Source organism: Vombatus ursinus, unplaced genomic scaffold (assembly GCF_900497805.2).
Source record: "Vombatus ursinus unplaced genomic scaffold, bare-nosed wombat genome assembly UNPS02014781.1, whole genome shotgun sequence".
Classification (NCBI taxonomy): Eukaryota; Metazoa; Chordata; class Mammalia; order Diprotodontia; family Vombatidae; genus Vombatus; species Vombatus ursinus.
In genome coordinates this window covers 48440922-48465306 of record NW_020954559.1, presented here as the reverse complement: position 1 = coordinate 48465306, position 24385 = coordinate 48440922, and the positions used below count along the sequence as shown (strand labels likewise).

Sequence of the window (24385 nt, the reverse complement as noted above, 5' to 3'; positions counted from 1 at the left end):
TGAGGTCACATGTAGCCCTGTAGGTCCTCAAGTTCGACCCTTTGACTGAATCCAAACTTCACAGAACAAATCCCTTTAATAAAAGAATTTGTTCTGTACAACTTGGACTCAGTCAAAAGGCTGCACCCAAGGACCTAGAAGGCCACATGTGGCCTCAAGGACAGGTTCCCTACCCCTGGAGACTGATAGCTTCATTTTTATGCCTCTAATTAAAAATTAAACCATCCAAAGTATGTGATGATGGCCTCTAAAACAACTTACTGTCTATAATTACAATACAGTGTTTTCAGTATATTTTTTTGCAGTTGGTTTTGGGTTTTAAATCTAAAATTTTAGCTTGTTTTAAAAGTACCTTCTTAATGAGTTATATTAGTACCTTGCTCCCTTCCCTGCTTCAGGAAAAAAAATATCATATGCCATTCTAGATAATTAGACCTCTACTATAGTCTCAAAGTGTCTTAGAAGGATATGCTAGGTCTTAGGAAATCAGATTTATGCACTTACATATGTTTCAAATGAAAATTCAGAGGAATCTAATGAACACCCAGATTTCAGATTTGTTTAAATGATTGACATTTCCTGTAATCACATCTGAAGGAATTTTTTTTAAATTGAGAACTGGCATATATATGTAATTATCCACAGGAGAGAATTCCAAGACATCATTCAATGGCATGAAACAGACCAATTTCCCATGGTAAAGCCTGTCATAAACTCCTGGTGAAGTGTTAACATAGGGTGGTTGTAAGGATGAATAATATGTCACATACTTCCTCCTTGAACCTGTCCTCCTCCACATATCCCTATCTCCATTAATCTGCCTCCCCTCTATTGTCCATACATTTCTTAACTTTCACCTGTATCAGTTCAACCCCAGGAAAAATTCTGAGTTAAATGAAGTTTGGCAGCTCGGTCTAGATTGGACTAGAATCAAGAAGACCCAAGTTCAAATCTAGCCACAGACACCAGTTGTACAATCCTGGCAAGTCACTTAACCTTCCTGAGACTCAGTTTCCTCATTTGTAAAATGGGGATAATAACAGCATTTATCTCATAGGGTTGTTGTGAGAACCAAATGATTAGCATATGTAAAGTACTTTATAAACATTAAAGTACTATATAAATACTAATTATTATTTATTGTTGCCATCTTTGGGTTTCCCAACTTCCAATTCTTCCCCTTTCCCTCTCTTTTTTGGTGTCCCCCATCCTACTCCCCTCAGGCAGTCATTGTTTTCATATCTTTTCCTTGTTAAATTTTATGTTCAGAAAATGATGGAATTTTATTCTCACTAAAATACGTGATGAGTAAAGATTTAGGGTCATGTGTGTTGGGTCAGGGTAAAAACTTAAAGCAAGTTCAGATGGTGAGGTTTCAGCCATCAGTGAGCAGATGAGGGAAATATCTTTGAGGCAGAGAGGATGACATAAGGCCCCTAGAACCTTACAATAATAGTCATCCACTCCTTCTGCCTATAGTTTACTCACCTATAAGTAAGCCTTATTGTCCACTAGCCACAGGCCATAGGGGGAGCTACGTTCTCATAAGCCCTAAGTGACGATGCCTGTGGATCTGCTTTCTAAAACAAACACACACACACACACACACACGCACACACAGAGTCTTTGCCTTCTTTTAGGCTACTGCCTACAACTTGGTAATTCTCTGCTTATACTTTCTTTTTCTTTCATTATTTCATTCATTCCTCTGATTAAAATAAATTTGATGGCATTTTCCACTGCTTATAAAATCCAAACCATGTCCATGACCTATTTTCCCCAATTTGTTATCCATTGGTCCTCTATGAAAACTTGCATTCATGTTATATGGACTGCTTAGCCAAGTTGGCTGCTTGGTGTCCTGTCCACTCAGCCCCTAAACATTCCTCTCTCTTATTTTGATAATGCCCTTCACACCAACATCTTTCCACTAGTCTGAAAATTTCCAATACTTCAAAGCCAGGTTCAAATCCCATCTTCTGAATAAAGCCTTCTTTTACCACCTCCATTCCAAGGGTCCCTCTTGAGCCTCTAAAGATGTTATTTATATGACTACTTTGGAACTTGTTCTTTTTATCGGTATATATTGTTCACCTATATAAAAATTCATTCATAGTATAATGGATACAACACTGGACATACAGTCACTAAGACCTAATGACTCGATTCTAACTAGGTAAGCCACTTAAACTCTCAGCCTCACCTGAAAATTACTTCACAGGGGTGTTGTGGTGATCACATGAGATTATGAAGTGCTTCGCACACCTTATAGCACAATACAAATGTTAGTTAACATCAGGGCACCAAAGTGGTGGAGTGGATAGTGCCAGACATGGAGTCAGGAAGACTTGAGTTCAAGTCTGGTCTCACACACTTGCTAGCTGTGTGACCCTGGACAAGTCACTTAACCCTGTTTGTCTCAATTTCCTCCTCTATAAAAGAAACTGAAGAAAGAAAGGACAAATCACTACAGTATCTTTGCCAAGAAAACCCCAAAAGGGTTCACAAAGAGTTGGACACGACTAAAAATGACTCAGCAAACGATTATCATCCATGGCGCCAGGTACTGTTCTGTAAGCATTAAGTGGGTCTTCAATAAATATTCACATCATAATTTGGTTATAGTGGAAAGCTGTCATAGGAGTAGAGGGCTTGTTTTGGACTGGAAGGAAGGTTGTTGTAAATATAAGAAACTAGAGCTGTAAGAAAATGGTAAGAAAATAAAACTGTGAAGGGAAGAATGACATTTTCTTTAGAATTCACGTTAATAGTTTATTGTGTTTTAAGAAGTCAATATTAACTTATGTTGGAAAAAAAAAACTACAAAAGTCATTCAGGACAAAAAACCAATAAAAACTTTAATAGTAGGGAACATCAGTTGGTATCTCCCTGAGAACATATACCTTAAGCCCTCCAAATCCTTAATGGATTACCCTATAAGAAACATCTTAAGAAAACATCCATCTATAAGTCAGGTAAAATCCATGTTAATTAAAGACTAAAAATATTGTAGTGGTGTACTGAAGGAACATTTCACTTTATCTGCAGAACAAAGAATGCTAGTCTTGGGGTCAGGAAAGCATGAGTGAATCCTAACATAACTAGCTGTATGAACTTGGGCAAGTCACTTAACCTATTTCCTTATATGTAAAATGGGTATAATAACAGAACCTATCTCACAGGGTTGATGTGAGGATGATAATTGCTGGTTATTTTTATCCATAAACAAAAGGTCGAACTCTGGATCTCTCCACTCAGATTCTTATTTATTGCATAATTTTGCTTTGTGCATCATAACAGCATCGTATCAACTGCTATGCATAAAAATATGCCTAAACTTGAAATTCCTTTTGGAAACGCTGTATTTTTATTTGTGTGGGGAAAGAAGATAACCACAAAGAGTGTAATCAGCAGTTCTATTTCACAGCCCTCTCCCCTTAACCTTTCTGTTACACATCTCAGCTCTCCAACCTTTTACTGTATGTAACTGCCCTCTTGCTCATGCATCTTGGAATTGTAAATCCAGAACTGGAAGATACATTTTGTCTAACTTTCTCATTTTACAGACAAGAAAGGTGAGGCCCAGAGAGAATAAGTCGTGGAGAGAGTAAATTGGCAGAGCTGGAATTTAAAATTAGGCCTCATGATTATAAAATGTGCATTCTCTCCACCATACCACACTGAATCTCTTCTGGTCCTCTGTTTTCTTATCTGTAAAATGATGGGTTTGGACTAGTGATACCGGAGTTCCGCTCCAGCTCTAAATCCATGATGCCATGCTCTCTTCTCCCAATGAAATTATAAGTAACCTAAGACAGTCTTTTGCCCACAGAACCACAGAAGGTGCTTCATAAATACTTATGGATTTAATTATTACAGTTTAACTTGTTCAGTTCAATTGCAAGTGATTTGGTCAACTGCATCCTTACAGTAGGAGAAAATGGAAAAAACTTCCAACCTGGAGAATATTATCTTTTCATCTTCACCACGAAGATTTGTGTCTCCTTTCTGAAAAGAAATCCTGTAGATTGTTTTGGAGAAATGCACTTTCTAGGTGGGTTTGTTAGGAAGTGCCTGTTGAAGAAAAAACTGTATCTATCTATCCATCCATCCTATCTACCTATCTTTAAACGAGGCCTGAGATTTCATCAGTGTAAGAAGCCCCAACTCCCAATGAAAATAGGCACCTGATTGCAATTTATAATCTTAGTTGTCTGACACCAATGGGGTTAAGTGGTTTGCCCTAGGTCACAGTGTGTATATCTCGAACTTCTCAAACTATGAATTTGAACATATATTTTAGCAAGTGTGTATAAATGCCTGCTATGATCTACATCAATCTCTTGGTATACCTCAAATCTTGAGCTCACTCTTGGGCTCCTAAGTAGCACATACACAAGTGTAATTAAAGTATGCAACACAGACATTAGGGCGAGGAGAGGGTGTATTATTTCCCCTTGATCCTGGTCCCACATAAGGGGCTCATGTGTAACAAGCAGATTTTCAAAATAATCGTAAGTTTCCTTTATAAATAATAAACATGTGAAATGGGACATCTCACCTGATGACACACTACTCTGTTATTAATAAGGTTATCTTAACTTATTTTAGACGATGTTCTATTCCCCAAGTAATGCTGCAACACAGGAATACAGAATTTCAGGTAAGATTCACCTTGGCTGACCTTCAGCCCTCTTAGTCAAGTCCTGAGGGAATCCTCTAGCAGCAATGGTGAAGATAAAACCTAACACATATGGAACAGGATTAAACAATCTATATAACCCTCCACATTTCAATAGTAAGAGCTGATGAAAATCTAAATACCACTTAGTGTAAACACAATTTTAAGAAAATCTCCAAAATCAAACTAGGATAAGAATTCAGTCAGTTTACTTAAAAGACGGCAAATTGGTTAATGGAAGTTGTCTCTCTGTCAAGTTCTTTAAAATTTACATGGAGGTGACAACCTGTATAAATACCCCACTGCTATACGTAAATCATTGCTACCCACCCAATTTTGGATGCTTTTTCTTAAAGTGCAATTTAATTTTCATTTAGTGGGCAAGTCCTAGTAGCTACTTCTATTCTTCCAAGTAGCCTGCTTTGGCAATCCACTCAAAGAGTCTGCTTGTAAGCATTCTACCAACATGCTCCTAAGATACCAAGCTGGTATCTTATTTCCTTTAAAAATGTTAACCACATTAGCACAACCAGCAGAGGACACTTCTAGGTACACATTTCATACCTATTCTCTTTCTGGTGAATGTTTTCTCTGAACCATGAGTATCAACATTCCTGTTTTGACTTCTGATTTTGGAGTAGCTGTGTCTGTAGAAACCCAAGAGTTTCAACAGGAACCAGGTAGTACACCTGAAGATCCTCTTCCTTTGTTTTCACACCACCTTCTTCTTTAAAGGCATATTATTCTTCTATGATATATCATCACAGTGCCCTTAATAATTATTTCATTTGCCCCTTGCTGATTCACCACATATTTCATTTCTCTTTTAATGGAAACCGTCCTATTGGCTTTTCAGCTTAGCACTTTGATTATTACTGTAACGAGGTTTGTTTAAAACCATTATGAGAACAGCCACAAAAGCTAATGCTGCTCCTAGACTTGGGGGGCCACAGGGACTGAACTCTTGGACAATTCCTGAGAGGAGAGGGGCAATGATACGACCCACAGCCGTCACAGACTGCCCCAGACCTATAAGAGTTCCACTAGCCTGAGTCCCGCCCACAGTTAGCTGAAGGTCTGTGATGCTAATCCTACCTACAGCAGTAGAAAAGGATAAAAAAGTGGAGCAGAAAATGACCACCCATATGCTAAGTGCTGTAGAGTAAAGCAGCAATAGTACACAAGTGAGGACACTTGAGTGTAACAGAATGGTGAAGGTGTTGTGTTTATAGAGTCTCATTATTGGTCCCAGGACAAAACCTGCCAATGCTCCCAGGGCACTGCTGTAGCTGATAATATACCCAGTCAGCCTGGGTTTCATTCCAAAGCGCTCCTCAATTGCCAGAATAAAGTTACTGTGGTACAGCATGGCAGCAAGAGCCATTAGGAAGCGCACTAAAAAGATGTCCCACATTTCAGAGAATATCACATTCTCCATGCCTCTTAACACAGACACAATCTGAATCCACAGCTGCCAAGTCATTGCCTTGGGCGAGATGGCACCATTACTTGTTGGAGTCTCCTGTAACTTGTTTTTTGCCTTTTTCAGGAGGTCTGAAGGAAATCTGTTGCTGGTTTGCTGGCTATTTTTCATCCTACTCAAATTTGTATCATTCCATGGAAATATCCAGACGAGACCTGTTAATACAGGACAAGAGCATGAGTGTACTTCTGTCCTCAGATGCTTAAAAAGTTACTTCTCTAACACTGCTCAATTGCGTTTGTTAAAATGGTCGAGATAACTTCTGCAGACCCTTCCTTCTACTCTATTGTCTGAGTCTATGTCAAGGACCCCCAGATGATCTCCTTGCTTTGATCCATTTCCTACGCAGCTGCTAGAAATGATCTCAGCTGAGGTTCAGGGAGTGTAAGTAATTTATAAGGATCAAACATCTAATGAGCATCAGAAGTGGAATTTAAACTCAGGCCTTCCTTAGCCTAAGTCAGCACTATATCCACTATTCCACTGAAATAATTAAATCAAAGAATGCATTTGGCTTATTATTTGTTGTTATTTCTGTAATCATTATTTACTATTACTAATAATAATAAAAGGAGAGTGTTGGACAAAAAAAAAAAATGATCTCCTCAAACAAAATATTCACCATTCACTCCCTTGCTTGAGAACTTTCAATGGCTTCTTATTTCCCATTATCTCATTATCCCATTATTGAGCTTTTTGTTCAAGGCTTTTCATTAACTAATCTCACTTCTCTTCAGCTCCTCTCCTCTATTGCCAACAAACTACTTTCTTTGCCTCTTCAATTCAATTTAATTCAATAAGCTACTCCATGCTGACTTTGGTTAGTTATATATTCCATTCCTATCACCTGAACTTAACCTATCCCCCTCCTCTTCAACCATATATATTGCACCTTCTTCAAAAACTCAACCCACAACAAATCTACTCTGGGAATCTTTCCTTGACTAATCTAACTTGACAACTTAAAATGTAGTTCTTACCTGCATTGTTTTGTCTTTGTAGGTATTTGATATTGTTTTATATTATTCTCATATAGTTTCACAGAGGAAAGTTGTTTATCCAGCTATATCATAAGCTGTAGGGATATCATCTATTTTTTATATTTCTCCATTGTGCTATGCACATGGTAGGTGTGAAATAAAATGTGTGAATTTATAACAGTTTGGGAAAGGCATTAGGATCCAAAGTCATGTGGAGGCAGTACAGGAAATATAAATAAAATATGGTGGCCACAGCTTAGACATTTATTGCATAATTCCAACAGAAAACTCACCGTATAAGAAAGTGGTGAGAGGCCCTCTTGAGTTTTTCCACTTACTTATATTTTTAAGAGGTTCTCCAAGACTTTCATGGAATGAAGATTTCAGGAGGAATATGAAGAAACTCAGCATGATCATTGATGGACTAAAAGGAAAAGATCATTCCAGGCACTTGGACCATGGTAAAAGACATAGGCATAGATACGAGTGAAAGGAAAAAAAACCTAAATAGGATACTCAAGCAATAAGGCTGATTACAGCAAAGGACATCGTTAGTAGACTACAAGAAGTGGATGATAGTATAGCTGTGGTAGTTGGGTCAGAGAGTTGTAGCATTTCATATAAGTTAATAATAGTAATATGCTTTGTTAATATATTTACTTAGTGGGCAGGCAAAAGACATACAGAGGAACTTAGTTTGTAATAAGATAAAATGCATGGCACACAATTAAATGAAAAAATTAAAACTAAGGTCCCCAAATCACCTTTTTCTATCAACTGCTCTGCTGTAATTCCTTCCCTATATCATGGATGTGTGACATCCTACATGAAATATGTGATGTCTTATACATAAAAGAATATGCTAAGATTACATATACAAAGTATATGCTTGAAGTCATTTTTCTGGCCATAGTGACGGATTTTTTCTGATGCATTTACACTCTTTCTTGGTTTCCCATGTTACATACATTTGTAGGGAAGTTGACAGAGCATAATGGTAAAGTTTCTGGCTAGGAACTACACAACAAAGCTAGCTGTTCATGCAGGGACCAAACTCATGATCTTGGCCTCATGAGGGATAAATTCTCACAATGTATAGTGAACCATCATTAATTGCAAATAAAGTGACTTATCTTGTGATCCAATCCCAACTTACCAGCATTTAGAATGAAGATAGAGAAACAGATGAAGGATGTTATATAAAATCCACCTTCTAACTCAGTAAGATATCCACCGACCATAGGACCCAAGATAAAACCCACATTCGATGCTGTATTCAATTTTCCTATTACCAGTGGGCGCTCTCTCTCTAAAACCAGATCCGAAAGAAGAGCTCTTGAGATTGAGAGTGTGTGCTTGAATATACCTACAGGTTGAGATGGAGAACGGTTTAGTAACATTTCCCAAAATGAAAGCATTTCATTTCCTGTCCTGTATTTAATCTCAATTACCACAAAATATTCTACTTTCAAATAGCAAACATATATACGGCTAAGAATTTCTGGCTAGGTTTCATTTGTATGAACGCAATATCTGTATCTAATTAGAAAAAATGAAATATTCATGAAAAAGGATAGAAAACCTTCTTCTACCATATGAGTGAAGTATTCTAATTTAACAATACGTAATAAAATACAGGTGCGCTTTTAACACTAATGTTTACCAGAACAATTTCTGGCAAGCCTTTAAAGCATTTGGAATGTACAAATTTAAAAACTACAATGAACTTTTACTGAAAAGTTCCTTACATGGAAAAGGCAAGGCTATGTAAGATTTGCAGCTTCCCCTTCAAAAGGGAAAGTGGTTTCTGGAAGGGCCTTTGGGAATTCTAGCTGCCCTGCCTTGGTCCTAGCTAGGACTGGAGGGAACCCACAATCCGCTTTATCTCCCACACTGCTGAAATCAATTTCCTGAATGCTCTGGTGGGTGCCGTGTTGCGCATTCCTTGTCAAGATGGAAAAAGCACCCAACAGATTTGGAAATAAATGATCTAGGTTTGAAACCCAGTTCTGCTGCTTACTACTTAGGCTACGCTTCGGTAACTGCTTATCTCTCTGCAGTTTCCCTCTTTGATCTACCTTTCAGTTTTCCTCATCTGTAAAATGAGGGCGTTGGCCTTCTAAGGTCCTATACAGTTCTAAACCCACACTCCGTGGCTAGTTTCTGCTCCTGCCAAGAAATACGAAAAGGACCTTTGGAGAAAACAATTTGTGTTCTTTGCTCAGACTCTCTCCTGAGTTCTTACCATTGGTACTGCCTTGGGCTCACAGCTCCAGGGCAGGAAGGCCCCTCACAGGCCATCTAATCCAAATCTATTATTTTATGTTTGAGAAAACTGAGGCCCAGGAAAGTTCAGGGCTTGCCCCAAGGCCACTGAGCTAGTAAATGACAGAAGCAGAATTTGAACCCAGACCCTTGAATGCAAAACCAGTGTCCTTTCTTTCATACCACCATGCCTCCATAAAAGGATATGACCTTCTGCATGACTTCTTGCCTTTTGCCCCATCCCACCAAAAGTGAAAAATTGTAGACTCTGAACCGTCTGAATTCCTTACTCTGTGCCAGACCTGTCCTGATCTCTTGCCATGGTGGTGCTCCAAATCCTTCCTGGTGCTCCTGGTCTCGAGGCACCAATGGACACCTATGCCACAACATTTGTTTCCAACGCATTATTTATGTAAGAAAAACAAATGACATTGGAGATGGGGGGGGTGGCAACTTCAACTGCACCAACTGATCTTCTACCTAAATGGGGGGCTTGTTTGAGATTTTGAAAACTTAAAAAAAACTTTTAAAAGGAAAAATAAAACAGCATTCTTGCATCTGTCTACTCTCCACGCTGGTCTACCATTCTCAACTGTTATTGCCATGGAGATGCATAACCTAAAACGTAAAGAATAATTACATAACTCAAGATTATTCTCTGCATGTGGTAGGAGTTCAATGAAAACTAGTGAATGATTGAGCCATGGTACCACTAACTGATACACAGACACAAAAGTTGTAGACTATTTATATAAGATTTAAATTCAGTGCTCAGTATGTAATTATGTCCATAGATGCTTAATGAAGATTAAAAAAAGGTGGCATTCACTTCTTACTACAGTATCAATAATGAGGTATGACCATGTCACATCCCTGCCCAAGAAGCTTCAACGATTCCTATTATTTCTAGGCAAAAACAGAGCCCTCTGTTGGGTAAGCAAAGGCCAAACTGAGCTACTTCTCTGCCTCCCTCACCCTATCCAGGGCACCACCTTTCTCTCAGTCACCTAGCTTACTCCCGAGCTATCATACTCAACTTCTCCCTCCCTTTCATGTCATGTCCCATCTGTCTCCCAAGTCTTGTTGATTCTACCTTCCAGAAACCTCTAACATATGTGCCCTACTGTCCTCTGACTCTGCCACTACCCTGGTGTAGGCCCTCATCACCTGATACCTGGACTGCTGCAATAGCCTACTGGGAGGCCTCCCTGCCTCAGGTCACTCCTCACCCTCCTCCATCCTTCATTCTTCTGCCAAAGTGATTTTCCTAAAACACAGGTCATATCACCTCCCTACTGAATAAACTCAAAAAATGTTTCAGGATGAAGTATAAAATCCTCTGGTGGGCTTTTTAAAGTCCTTCACAACCTGATCCCAAATATTTTTGTCTTCTATTGATACTGGTCTCCTCGTTCTTCCTCGTACACGCTACCTCTCCTGACTCCACGCATTTCCTCTGGTCATCCCACATGCCTAGAATGCTGCTCCTCTTTCTCTCTGCCTCCAGTCTCACTTGGCATTCCTTCAACTCTTGGCTAAAATCCTACTTTCTGCAATAACCCTTTCCCCCCTATTAACTACTACCTTCTTTTTTTGAGATGACCTCCAATGTACTCTGTATAAATCCTATATTTACATAACTGTTTGCATGTGTATCCCCCATTAGAATGTGAGCTAATTAAGGCAGGGGCTGTTTTTATCTTCCTTTATATTCCCAGCTACAAGATGCTATGCTAAAATTATCTTTCCAGACCAATTGCATATTAATCCCTCTTCATTCCAGACAAATGGGCCTGTTTTCTGTTCCCTGAATACAACATTCCATGTCCTGTCTTCTATGTCTATGAACAGACTGTCTCCATGCCTGGAATATTCTCCCTCTTACCTTAGTCTCAATTCCTTTATCTGCTCAGCTTAAGTGCCTCCTACAAAAGGTCTTTCCTGATTCCCTTACTTAATAGTGCTGGCCCTCCCCCCCCATTCTCATAAGAGGCAGCTTGGTGGTTCAGTGGATAAAGTGCCAAGCCTAGAGCCAGGAAGACTCTTCTTCCTGAGTTCAAATCTGGCCTCAGACACTTACTAGCTGTGTGACTCTAGACAAGTCACTTAACCGTATTTGTCTGAGTTTTCTCATCTGCAAAGTAAGCTGAACAAAGAAATGGCAAACCACTCTACTATCTTTGCCAAGAAAACCCCAAATGAGGTCATGAAGAGTTGGACCCATCTGGAAAACTTTAAAAAAATAGTAACAACCATTCCCACAAATAAACTTGTAATTTACATTTACTTTTCTGTGCATATATTGTTTTCTCCCCCATACTCTCCTCACCCCCTGCTCATGTGAAGAATTTCAGTTTCTTGAAGATAGGGATTATTTTTTTTTCTCTCTCTCTTGCAGCCCTAGAGACTAGACCAGTGTCTAGAATATCAGCAGAACTTTAAAAAATGCTTGCTGAATTAAACCAAATTGAATTAAAGGGATTAATTCCTCCTGTATCTGGAAAAGCTGGGCTATAGAAGGAAACATATGTAAGCAAATCAGAAGTGACATTACTTTTCTTGTGTTGTCTGTATGTGATGGAGTGGTGGAAGTGAAGGGATAAGTAGCATATATTGAAAATCCAAAACCAGAAGCAGAGCTTTGCAAAGGAATTCCCTACCACAATATCTGAGAGTACTCTTGCCACACACTCTATTTCCATGGGATGCCAAGTACTGTAGGAGTAGCCTGGATATTAAAGGACATTTATTTAGAGGTACCAATATAGCACCATGAATACAATAATTTCACATTTATAAATGAAATCATGAATAAAAAAGGAATATTCTCTAGGGTGATTTGAGGTAGGAATCTAGTCCCTGTTTTCTGTTGTACTTCTATTTACTTGTAGTAATATAAAAAATTTCCTACAAAATGATGGAGAAATGTTGTTTCATACAAATATTATAAACTTAATCAGTATACAGATATTATGGATACATGATAAAAATAAAAAGAAATGAATTCAATTTGTTTTTTTTCCTTATTATTACCAGTTGTCTTCAAAATCATGTATTGCTACAATATCTCCTCTATCCCCACATCCCAACACATACAATTTTTTCTTAAGTAAGTGAGGTTTCAACATAAAGACAAAAATATATTTATGGAAGGTGAAAAAAGAGTTTTGGCATAATATATTTTATTGACCCCTGTTAGAGAATGCTGCGCTAAAACTGTTCGCTGAGCTACACTCATTCTTTAATGGGTGAATCTGAAACCTGGTGATTCAAAAGAAATGTGATTTATGCTCCATTTAATCCTGGTTGTAACTAGAAGTACACAGTTTTCCAAATATAGTGAAAAAGGAAACCGTGAATTTGAGAGAGTTTAAAATTTACCTTGGAGAAATGAAATAAAAAAAGAGATCCTCACTAGAACTAGCCACCCTCAGACAAAGTTGGGTTTAAGACAGGGGTGGTAAACATTTGTGTATTTGTGTCATGGACCCCTTTTTCCAGTCAGGTAATGCCTATGGATCTCTTCTTAGAATAAAGTTTCTAATGCATAAAATGGAATATATAGGATTATAAAGAAAATCAATTATATTGAAATGCAATTACCAAAATACTTTAAAAAAAAGTTCATGGACCCCAAGTTAAGAACCTCTGGTATAAGAGATTAAAAGTAACTAAGTACCGGCATAGAAAACTAATCTTTGGTCCTCTATATCCATTTTCAACAATAGCAAAAAAATAAAATAGCTGAGTCTGCATAAAAAGTTTTCAAGTTGAAGACAAGCCACACCAGTGGACCTGTGGTTGAAGCTACATGGTCCAGCTGGGAACCTAGAAACTCCTAAAGGGGAAGGTTATCTTCTACAGATGCCTAGGACAGGGTGGCATGTGCCAGGTGTTGAGCCAGTACAGGTTCAATGAAGTCCTAGGCAATAGCACCAGGAGACAGACAGGCATAATGCTGTAATCTGAGACTGAATTGGCTCTCTTCAAACAGGAGTATGTGGCTTATGAGTCAAACAGGCAGAAACAAAGACAAGAGCAGGTAAGACTAGGACCTGCGGGGATACAAACTATATAGACAAAAGAAAACTCTCCGCAGCAGAATCTGGAGGAGCAGGAGGAGGAGGAGGGAGAAGAGACAATACGGAATATACAAGAAACTCACCAACAGGAATTCTAGCGATGGCAACTAAGAGGACACTGGAGGATATGCCCAGGAGGAGATAACCTAGAGCACTGAGCAGAATACACACAAGCAACGAATGCTGTCTTCCTACTACATCACTCCAACAGCCCTGCAAAAAGTAAGAAGCTTGAAAACTTGAAATACACACATGTATGTATCTGCACACATATAAATATGCATGCATATATGTTTTACGAGCATTTATTATCTCTCTCCCCACTCCCAGACCCCACTAAACAATTAAAATAAAAAAGCTACCAACTCCTCTTCCCTCACAAACAAACAAAACAAAAAGAAAATTACCGCATAATGAATTCCTACATTGGCCATTTCCAAAAATTTGTCTTTCTGTATATTAAGGTCATCATCTTTCTTGTAGGAGGTGGGTGGTGTGATTAATCTTCAGTCTTCTGGATTTATTCCAAAAAGTGTAAGAACATGTATCTTTTACTTTTTAAAAAAATGGGCTTCTCACAAATAAAATATTGTTTTGGAAACTTCTGTTAATCAGTATCTTTTAAGTTATTTATTGGTTTAAAAATTTAATTGGTAATTTCTATGAACAAGGTATTCTTAAAGAAAAACACTCACTAATTAGAGGCAACTCTGTTGTAGTAGGAAGAACACTGGATTTTAAATAAAAAGACTTGGATTCAAGTCCTGGTCGTCACAATTACCAGCTGGGTAACACTGGGCAAGTCACTAAACTTTTCTGGCCCTCAGTTTTCTCAGGCTGATCTTAAAGTTTCTCAAGTTTTAGCAATCTATGATTCTAAATACAATTATTAAAAAGGAAGTCATAGGCCAATAAATCAAAAGGCCAAATTTGGAGGAAAAACAATAAAAAGAAGGGGGCAGATTTAAGATGATTTGTTGTTGTTGTTCAGTTGTCCCCGACTTTTTATGACCCCATTTGGGGTTTTCTTGGCAAAGATACTGGAGCAATTTGCCATTTCCTTCTCCAGTTCATTTTACAGATAAGAAAACTGTAAACAGGGTTAAGTGACTTGCCCAGAGTGACACAGTTAGTAAGTATCTGAGGTCAGATTTGGACTCAGGAAACTGAATCTTTCTAATTCTAGGCCCAGCATTTTTATCCCCTGTGCCACCTCATTGCCCACTTACACTAAACTGTAATTCAAATTCCTGTCTCACATGAAAATGAAACGTTACATGGAATCCTTGAAAGGAGAACATTATTCTTATATTATAAATTTGACACTTTAGTATATATACCTTTTTTCAAAATACTGAGGAACCCCTTAATCAAATGAATTCTTATATGAGTACACTTCGTTTAAATTCTATAATATGTAGAAATTCATATTTATTTACCAGTGAAATTAAATTAAGGGTTACCAAATTTGTTTCATAAAAGTATTAATAAGGATTCTTTCAATACCAAGCTTTCTTGGTGCCTTTAAAATAGGATTAGATTTTTAAAACTGATTTAGATGTATTATTTTAGGAACATACCTATTGCTTACAGCTGATCAATAAACATTTGTCCACCAGACTGACCACTTTAATTGAACTCAATGGTCAAGCAACTGGTAAGAATGACTTTCTTACTGGAAATGGCCAACCACTTTACTAAACTGACTGGTTACTGGGCAGCATGTGGGCAGAGTTCAAAAGAATAAGTATGCCTAAAAAGTAGATCTTACACATAACTTCGCATCAGGAAAAAATTCCTATGAAGTGAGAATATTAGAAGCTTAATAGCAGGTAGGGAAACAATAACTCTACATATTAAAAAAATACTTGGTTTCAAATCCTCAAAAGTAAGGTTTGTGATTTAAATGAGAAAGTGACGTTACATGATTAAAATGAGAAATTCTTGTGTTCAGCCCATCTTCCACATCTAGATTTTTAGAAATTCACTTACACTTTTTTTAGGAAGATACTATCCTGCTTTCAGAAAAAGAAATACCCATTGTTATTATCTTAGGATACAGGAGTTTAAGATCCCAACAGAGGCAGGCATGGTTATTTCACCATTTTACTACATCAGCTGTATTGTCAAAGAAGAACTCAGAACATGCTTCCTACATGAATATTTTAAAAGACTTAAGATTTCATTCCCATGGATACTTCTTCCATTGATGCAGAATGTCTTTTTAGAGGATCTTTATCGGTTTCACCTGGTGGCCAGTTCTCTGGTAGTGTGTCTTTCTGAATTTAGCTGGGCTGGTCCTCAGCTCACTGATACAAAGTCTGTCACAGGCCATTACCTGAAGCTTTTCCAGCTTGGTATGTCCTGACAGAGCTTTTGTGCTCTGCTGGAATAGCCTTCAACAATCTCCAACATCAAATTTATTTGCTAAAGTTGTAAAATTATAATAGAAACCCAAAGGTCACCTCTACGCTATAATGAGACAGAAAAGAAAGGCTTTAGCTATATATATTTTAGGCATATCTAATTTTTTTTTCAAATTAATCTAAATTTCCTTTTTTTAATACTAATCCTTACAGTTTCTCCAATTCCTAAGGAAAAGTCAGGTTGCAAATTACATTTCTCTGTAGGTTGACTATCAAAAACGTTTTTTTAAATCTTTCACTTTCCTTTTACATGTTCATATTTCCCTTGACAGTTTCTGTCCATTTCCCCAGTTTATGAAAAACTTAATCAGGGATGTTAAAATGCAAATTTCTAGTGGAAAAGGTGAACATATCTAAAGCAGGTTGGAGTGTTAATTTCTGACATAATGAAGATAGCTAGGGGTTATGAGACCAGGCAATTTGAAAAGTATCCTTCTAATAATGTGTCCAGTATGCTAATCATGAACACTAATATTTCCAAGGGACTTGAAGATCATAAAACACACTTGAATGGATTGGACTGTGAGGTCAAAGGAGAGAGATAGATCCAGTTCTGCTCAAACTATTTCTTTAACTGGTTTAACACTGATTATGGACAATAAAAATCCCGGATACCACATCTTTAGTGAGTTGATTCATGAACAAAGGTCTTTTACTATGGTGATGTAACAGAATTAATCAATCAGCCAAGAATTTATTGTGTGTACTGTGTGCCAGGTACTGTACCAAGGAAACAAAAGCAAAAATGAAATCATTTCTACCCTCAAGAAGTTATAATTAGGTTGTTGCCGAGTTGTTTTTCAGTTGTCTGACTCTTTGTAATCTCATTTGGGATCTTCTTGGTAAAGATACTGGAATGGTTTGCTATTTCCCTCTCCAGCTCACTTTACAGATGAGGAAACTAAGGCAAACAGTGTTAAGTGACCTGCCCAGGGTCAGACAGCTAGTAAGTGTCTAAAGCCAGATTTGAACTCACGAAAACGAGTCTTCCTGGCTCGAGGTCTGATGCTCTATCCACTTCACCACCTAGCTGTCCCATAAATTATATTAGGAGAGATAAAACAAATGCGTATATGTGTATACATGTGCACATGTATGTATGTATCTATCTATGTAGATTGATATAGAGAGAAATAGAGAGATATAGATATAATATAAATATGTAAGTGGCTTTAAATGCCAAATGAACAGCCTTTGATCAGAGAGAGCCACTAGAATAGAAACCTGCATATAAATATATGTATATGTAATATATATGTAAACACACATATATGCATATATACGGATATGGATACACAGACACTACATGAATATCACAGAAGTCTAGTTAATATTTCAGCCATCACAAATAAAATTTTGACACTAATGATATAGATTGAAGTATTCAATTTTAATCTGAGTCCTCATATTCCAGGAAGATTTGATGATTTCTTAATAATTTAGATTTTAAAAAAGAACAGTAATTAAACTAATTACCTGTGTCTTTTTTGTGAACATGATATTTTTTAAGTTTCATAAATAGTCATAAATGTTACTGTACCAATGAAAATTGTCCTCAACTTATCAACAGGCACCCCAGTATGTTTTAAAGATGCAATGGTTAACTCAAGGTAAACTTACCACTACTGTGCTAGAAAAGAGCTGTAGAACACCATAGAGGGATCCTGAAATAAAACATAACAGGAGTATAAATCAAGGAGGACAGGACTCATCATAGAGCTGACTTAACCAGTTCCAGAGATCAATAGAAAGCATACCAACAAAAAGGTATGATTACTAAATATAATTTAGGACAAGCAGAAGGAAAAATAAAGGGACTGGGGTGGCTCAAATTAAGAGAATGGAATAGTCATGATGCTTGAACAGTCAGATGGAGAAATTTTGATTTATGTGCTGAAGATGTACAGTGAAGAGTAAAAATTCCTGAATTTGAAGGAGGCTTTATCATGCTGGGCAATATGAAGACTCTTCTGTATGTGTAATTAATTTACAGTTGCTGGGCTTCATATAAAAATCCCTATCGGAGTGATCAACTTGAGCAAGACTTTTTTAACAGACATTTTTTTCCCTCACTGTGAATTTGAATCATGGCAATGTACGAGGTTTGAAAAATTTTTTTTAAAATTTCTGTACTGTCACAGTAGTCATTTTTGACACCATCAGTCTCTTATTCCCACCTGTAGGTGTATCCCCCCTTATTAAGATTATTGCTATATTAACTTATTTTATGATTCTGAAATGAATGACTTCTTTAAGTTTTTTGTTTGGGGGGGTGGGATGTGAGGTGAGGGTGAGGATTCCCTTATGTGTAGACATTTTCCTCTTCCAACTCAATATCCCCTCATTAATAGTGAGTTATCCCTGGACTGGCATAAGGCATGTTGGAGACTTCTAATACTTAGTTCTCCACATATAGAACTACAGATTTGTAAGATAGTACAAGGTGAGGACATAAGTATTGATAGGGATCTGGCAAGGGAAGAACTAAGAAAGACTTTTTGGGTGAGATAAATCTGATAAATAAATACTCTGTAGCAAGGAGATATTTAAAGCATATTGAGGAAATGTACACCCAGATCTGACATACTTTAATCATTTTCCAACCTTCCACCCCACTACTATAATCCTATCACTCCTATCACTATAATGTACATATTTCTGAGGATAAAATCTATACTTGTCTCTTAGATTGTAAAGCCCTATGGTATCTACTCTTTAAATCAATTCTGAGCATCATGTGACACAAGAAGTCATAGATACATAACTCTCTTCTTTACTAAGGCCAAACTCTCTCTATGCCTTTGGTTCCATTCTCTCTAGTCTCCTATACAAGGTTACTTCAGCAGACTTTCGTTCTCTCTCTTTCATCTTCAATCACTCCCACCCCACTGTTGTTTCCCAACTGTTTGCAAATAAGCTCAATTCTTCACATTAAAAAAAATCTTGTTCATACACTCCACGACTATCCCACCTTTCTTTAAACCTTCACTGACAAACTTTTTTTTTCACCATTTACACCTGCAGCATTCACATCTTTACCACTCATTCTCACACCTTGAAATTTGGTTTTTGTATCCAAATGATCTACTGATACCGTTCTTTAAGATGACCTCTCAATTGCCAGATTTGCCAAACTGGTAATGGCCTGTACAAATTCTTGATCCACTCCATCCCCAGCATTTAATACCCTCACTAACTGGATCCTTCATACTTTAGATTCAGAGATTCTCTTGGTTCTCCTACCCCTCAGCACAGGTCCTTATGACACCTTTTATTTTAATCCCAACAAATTATCTCTGAAACCTCTGAGTTTGCAGTTAGATTGAAAAATACCTTTATACCAAGTCTCAACAATTCTACCTGAACCTTACATCTCCATATTTCTTTCAGTTTCTACTTCCACAGTCTGATTACCATCTACATGCAAAAGCTTTCCAACTGGTTTTTCCTGCTTTACTTTTCTCCTCTTTCTTCATACTTCTGCCACAGTCTTCATCACCATCATCATCACCATCATCACCACCACCACCACCATCGCCATCCTGTGTCTTCTCAGGTCACTGCTGAGAAATCTTCAGTGGATTCCTACTAATTAATGTGTAAAGCTCAAACTTTTTTTTTTTTTGCCTGGCATTCCAGGGCTTTCCCTGTTACCACTGACTATCAACAATTTATATTTGTATAGACTTTCAATGGTATTGTCTGTTTTTGTATTGCATGGATTTCCTGCTCTATCTCACCCCTTACCCTCTTCCAGACAGCCATTGCTTATATAACAAATTATATAACATATTTTTAAGAGGAAAAGAGAAAAACAAATCAGCAAAACTGGTCAATATTTCAAAAACACTTGATGTTATATTCAATGTTCTACACTTGTGGACCTCCACATCTGCAAAGGAGTAAGGGAAAATGTCCAGACAACTCCTATTATTCCCTTCTAGGCACCTTATACTCCACCCAAACTGGAGTAATCTCTGTTTGCCAAATATGTCATTTGATTCCCAATACCTACAATCTACCTCTTCCTTTTTTTTTTTTAACCTGTGGAAATCATACTCTTTAAAGCCCAACTCAAATGCCACCTCTTTCAAGACTTCCTTGACCCTCTGTTATCAAAAAGAAACTAGACCTCAAGGAGTTCAGACCACATAAAGCACTTAGTTTTTGCAACTCTAATATATTTAGCATATAATACTGTGCATTAAACATATCCATGTCTGAATAAGTGTGCAGTATAGAAGACAAAGAAAAGGCTTCTGACTCAGGAAAGGGGCTCAAGTCTTCAGTCTCAGATACTGGCTGTGTGGCCTTTGGCACAGTGCCCTAGGCAACTCTGTGAGACTACACATTGCAGAGAAGGTGCTAACTTGAACTGGTAGAGGGATTTTCCTCAGATGGGAAGAAGCTAGGCGGCACAATGGATAGAGTGCTGAGTCTGGAGTCAGTAAGACTTGAGTAAAAATCTGGCTGCAGACAATTACTAGATGAATGATTCTGGTCAAGTAATTTGGCCACTTTCTGCCTCAGTTTCCTCAACCACAAAATGGGTTGTTGTGAGGATTAAATGAGATAGTTGTGAAGCACTTAGTATAGTGCCTGGTACATAGTGGGCACTAAATAAACACTTGTTTCTTTTGATTACCCAGTCCCCAAGAGAATTCTCTGTATCAGTGAAATCATAGGTAGTCCCTATCCTTATCTATATATGTGTCTTAACCCTCCCCTGAACTGAAAGCCCTAGGAGGACAGGAATCAGGTCTTATCTAAACTTTGTACCTTCCCCAAGGTCTAATACAATGCTGTATCCACAATTCAATATCTGTTGGACTGGATTGTTCAATTAAAAACACAGTTCTAAGAAGTGCACATACTCAACAAACACTTGATAAACAGCTTAGCCATCAAACTAGAGAAAGATAGGATACTTGCTCCAGGATCATGTACCTTTAAACATCTCTGAGAAATGACCTTTTTACTATTTAGTTGTTGAATAGCAATGATTCAAAATCTACACTTGTTTTTAGTTTATTAACTTATATCACTTACCTATCACTCCCGCAGTAGTTGGGCTTGCTCCGAGGGATTTGATATGAACACTTAATAAAGGAACTACCATGCTTACACCAAAAAAATCCTAAAAGAAAACAGACCATACTTTCATTAATTAGATGAATGCTAGAATCTGCTGAGAAGCTTTGGAATTGTGGATCCTATACTAGGTAAAGTCCCTTCCCTTTTTATTCCATAAACATCTGGAATTTCTAACAAAATGCCAATTTTTCACTCTAACTCTTTTGAGATATCACTAACATTATTCATCAAATTTGCAATTTGTAAATGACAGATTTATCATGTCCTATAATGTACTTTACCTTTAGCTCCTTCTAGCTTTCTTCACAAACACAAACACCATTATTTCACAAATACGTAACAACACCATTATCATTCACTGGGAATGTATTTTAAAAGTATTTCAAAAAGAGCCTCCCTCTTCCCACTTACATCTTTTTCCTCACAAAAGGAAGAGTATAGAATAAATGAGAGAATACTAGATTTTTGACCAGTCTAATAGGGAGAAAAGAGCAGGTGATCTTATCACAAATCCTCATGGCAAATCCTCAGTTGGTGGAAGGGAATGAAGAACTTAAATGAGGATATTACTGTGAGGAAAGGGAGAAGAATGGAGTCATAACAAGAAGGCAACAGATGGGGAAAGGAAGAGGCCCTAAGTAGCAAGTTTTTAGACCAGATATGGGATTATTTTCTTGCTACGGCATCCACCCCCAGGGCTACATAACTTCAAGTGACAAGCTACTAATAGTAAGCAGAGAGACAATAATAGGCTTCTTCTTACTCTTCCAGTACCGTTTATAGAAATTTCAATGCATAAAAAGTAGAGAAAATGAGAACCAGAGCTAGCAAAGGGCATCCTGAGGGAGACTGCTATCAGCCTCCAAATCTAATCTGCACATTGCCTACCAGATTTCAAGTAAATTCCTTGAAGACAAGAGCAGTATCTTACTTACTTTTGTTTTTTTGACAATGTCTTGTAGAAATGAGGCACTCAATAAACATTTCTTTAAATAATCAAGTAAGTGGCATTTTCCCAAGTCATACCCTAAGAAAAATTAAGCCCTGGAACCTTGACAAGTTTCCCTAAGACTCAGGCTTTGTTGGTCAGTCATATCTGATCCTTTGTGACCTTTTGGGGTTTTCCTGGCAAAGATATTGGAGTGGTTTGTCATTTCCTTCTCTAGCTCATTTTACAGATGAGGAAACTGAGGAAAAGAGAGTTAAGTGACTTGCCTAGGGTCACACAGCTAGTAACTGTGAGGCCAGATTTGAAATGGGAAGATTTCCTGAGTCCATACCCAGCATTGTATACACTGCACCACCAGGCAGTGACTGCTAAATAATGACAACTTCCCATTTTCAGTCCAGTCTCCAAGGAAATTATTGACTCTATTGTTTATAAAAATGAAAAAAATCCTGTTATTCTGTTGGGAAATTAAATCCAGGTCTCCACAAATTATGGATTAACTTAAGGACACATGGATTTTATTTTAACTGATAAAAAGGTTTTGAATTTAGGGATATTAAAGTTATAAATCACTTAAAGGTTAAAAATTATCTTGTAGCAAAAAGACCACTGACAATGGAGTCAAAAGACATGGGTTCAAATATGACCTCTGACGATTACTAATTGTATGACCTATGACAAATCAACTAATTAATTAGCAAATAATCAGTACTTCGTATGTCTGGCTTTGTGCTAGGTACTGGGGATAACAAATACAAAAAAACGAAATTATCTCTACTTGAAATGAGCTTACATTTGAATGAGGGAGACAAATACATATAGAGTGTAAAGAGAAAAGGAATAAATATAATAATATATAAAGTACTTTGGGAGGGGAGGTACTACTAGTTGTAGGGATCAGGAAAGGTTAATGCAGAAGATAATGCCTGAGTTTTGTCTAAAAGGTAAAGAGTGATTCTATGAGGAAGATTAAGGAGGCGGTATATTCCACACACAAGAAGCCCAGTGCAAAGGTCTGGAAGGAGGAGATGGGAGTGTCCTCCACCTGAACAAAGAAAGCTGTTTGTCTGGATTTCATAATGGAGGAGGAAGACTTACATCTAACAAAGTTGCTAAGATATGTTCAGGCCAAGATATGTTAAAATGTTATACTGGACTTTAAAAACTAAACAAAGAAGTTTATATTTTATGTTGGGGCACAAGTGTTTAACCAGGACCTTTAATATTTTGGGGGGTAACTATTTCAATATAATTCTTTTCCTTTATAATTCTATCAAATGCACTTAAAAACATTATTCGGAGTAGGGGTCCAAAGTTTTACCAGACTGCCAAAGAGATCTATGGCTCAAAAAAGGTTAAGATCCCATCTATTTTTAAAAAAATAATTAATTTATTTGAGTTTTCGACATTCACTTCCATAAGATTTTGAGCTCTAAATTTTCCCCCCTCCCCCCTCCAAGACAGAGTGCAATCTGATATAGGCTCTACATACACATTCATATTAAACATATTTTCACATTAGTCAAGTTGTAAAGAAGAATTAGAACCAATGGGAGGAACCACCAGAAAGAAGAAACAACAACAACAAAAAAGAGAGTAAACGGTATGCTTTGACCTGTGTTCAGGCTCCATAATTCTTTCTCAGGATGTTGGTAGCATTTTTCATCATGAGTCTTTTGGAGCTGACTTAGATCAGTTAAGATCCCATCTTAAAGGTCATAGGAAGCCCCTAGAGTTTATTGAGTTGATAAGTCACATGGTTATAACTGTGCTTAAGTAAAATTACTGTGGTGGTTGTGTGTAGGATGGACTGAAGTGAGAGACTAGAGAACAATGATGAAGTTTTTGCACCAATCTAGACCTGACAGAAACTTGATTGGGACAAGGGCTGAAGTCCTTCTCTAGCCCAATTGAGAGGCAAGGGAACTGGGCTGGGGGCACCTCCTGCATGGTCTTCAGCATCCTGATTTCCTCTGGGGACACTAGCGGCAGTGATGACGATGCTCTGCCAAAGGAGGCAGGAGGCAGACCTGACTTGGAAGTGGAAAAGACTCAAGCTGAGGTTATAAATGGAGACAGTAATGAAGGATCAAAACCAAGAAGTGGGCCTTTTTCTGGACCTCAATTAGGGAACTAAGATTGGAGGTAGGAGGAACAAAGCGGAAAGCAATTGCAAAATAATGCTAATTCAGTCGCCTCAAACTCAAATAGAAAGGGATCCTTACCAGTCTCCCACAAATCAACAATATCCATGTTGTAATTTATTTTTATTTATTTTGGAAAACACTTCCTGATTATATTTTAATCTTGAGTCTCATTTAGTAGCAGTTTTGTTGCTGTTGGGTTTTTTTTGTCTTTTAGTCACCTCAAACTCAAATAGAAAGGGATCCTTACCAGTCTCCCACAAATTAACAATATCCATGTT

General features: G+C 37.5%; 1 protein-coding gene across 2 annotated transcripts in view; it reads right to left on the bottom strand.

The window, feature by feature from the left end:
• Positions 1–2832: 2832 nt before the first annotated feature.
• The window catches only part of LOC114046334 (major facilitator superfamily domain-containing protein 9-like), a 22617-nt gene continuing 1064 nt past the window's right edge, over positions 2833–24385 (bottom strand). For both annotated transcript variants that reach the window (XM_027866639.1, XM_027866640.1), the window contains exons 2-6: positions 20967–21054; positions 17538–17581; positions 13575–13704; positions 8301–8510; positions 2833–6319 (exon numbers count right to left, since the gene is read on the bottom strand). In XM_027866639.1, coding sequence (XP_027722440.1) covers positions 5523–6319; positions 8301–8510; positions 13575–13704; positions 17538–17581; positions 20967–21054 — 1269 coding nt within the window. In that variant the 3' untranslated portion in view covers positions 2833–5522. The remainder of the gene's footprint in view (positions 6320–8300; positions 8511–13574; positions 13705–17537; positions 17582–20966; positions 21055–24385) is intronic.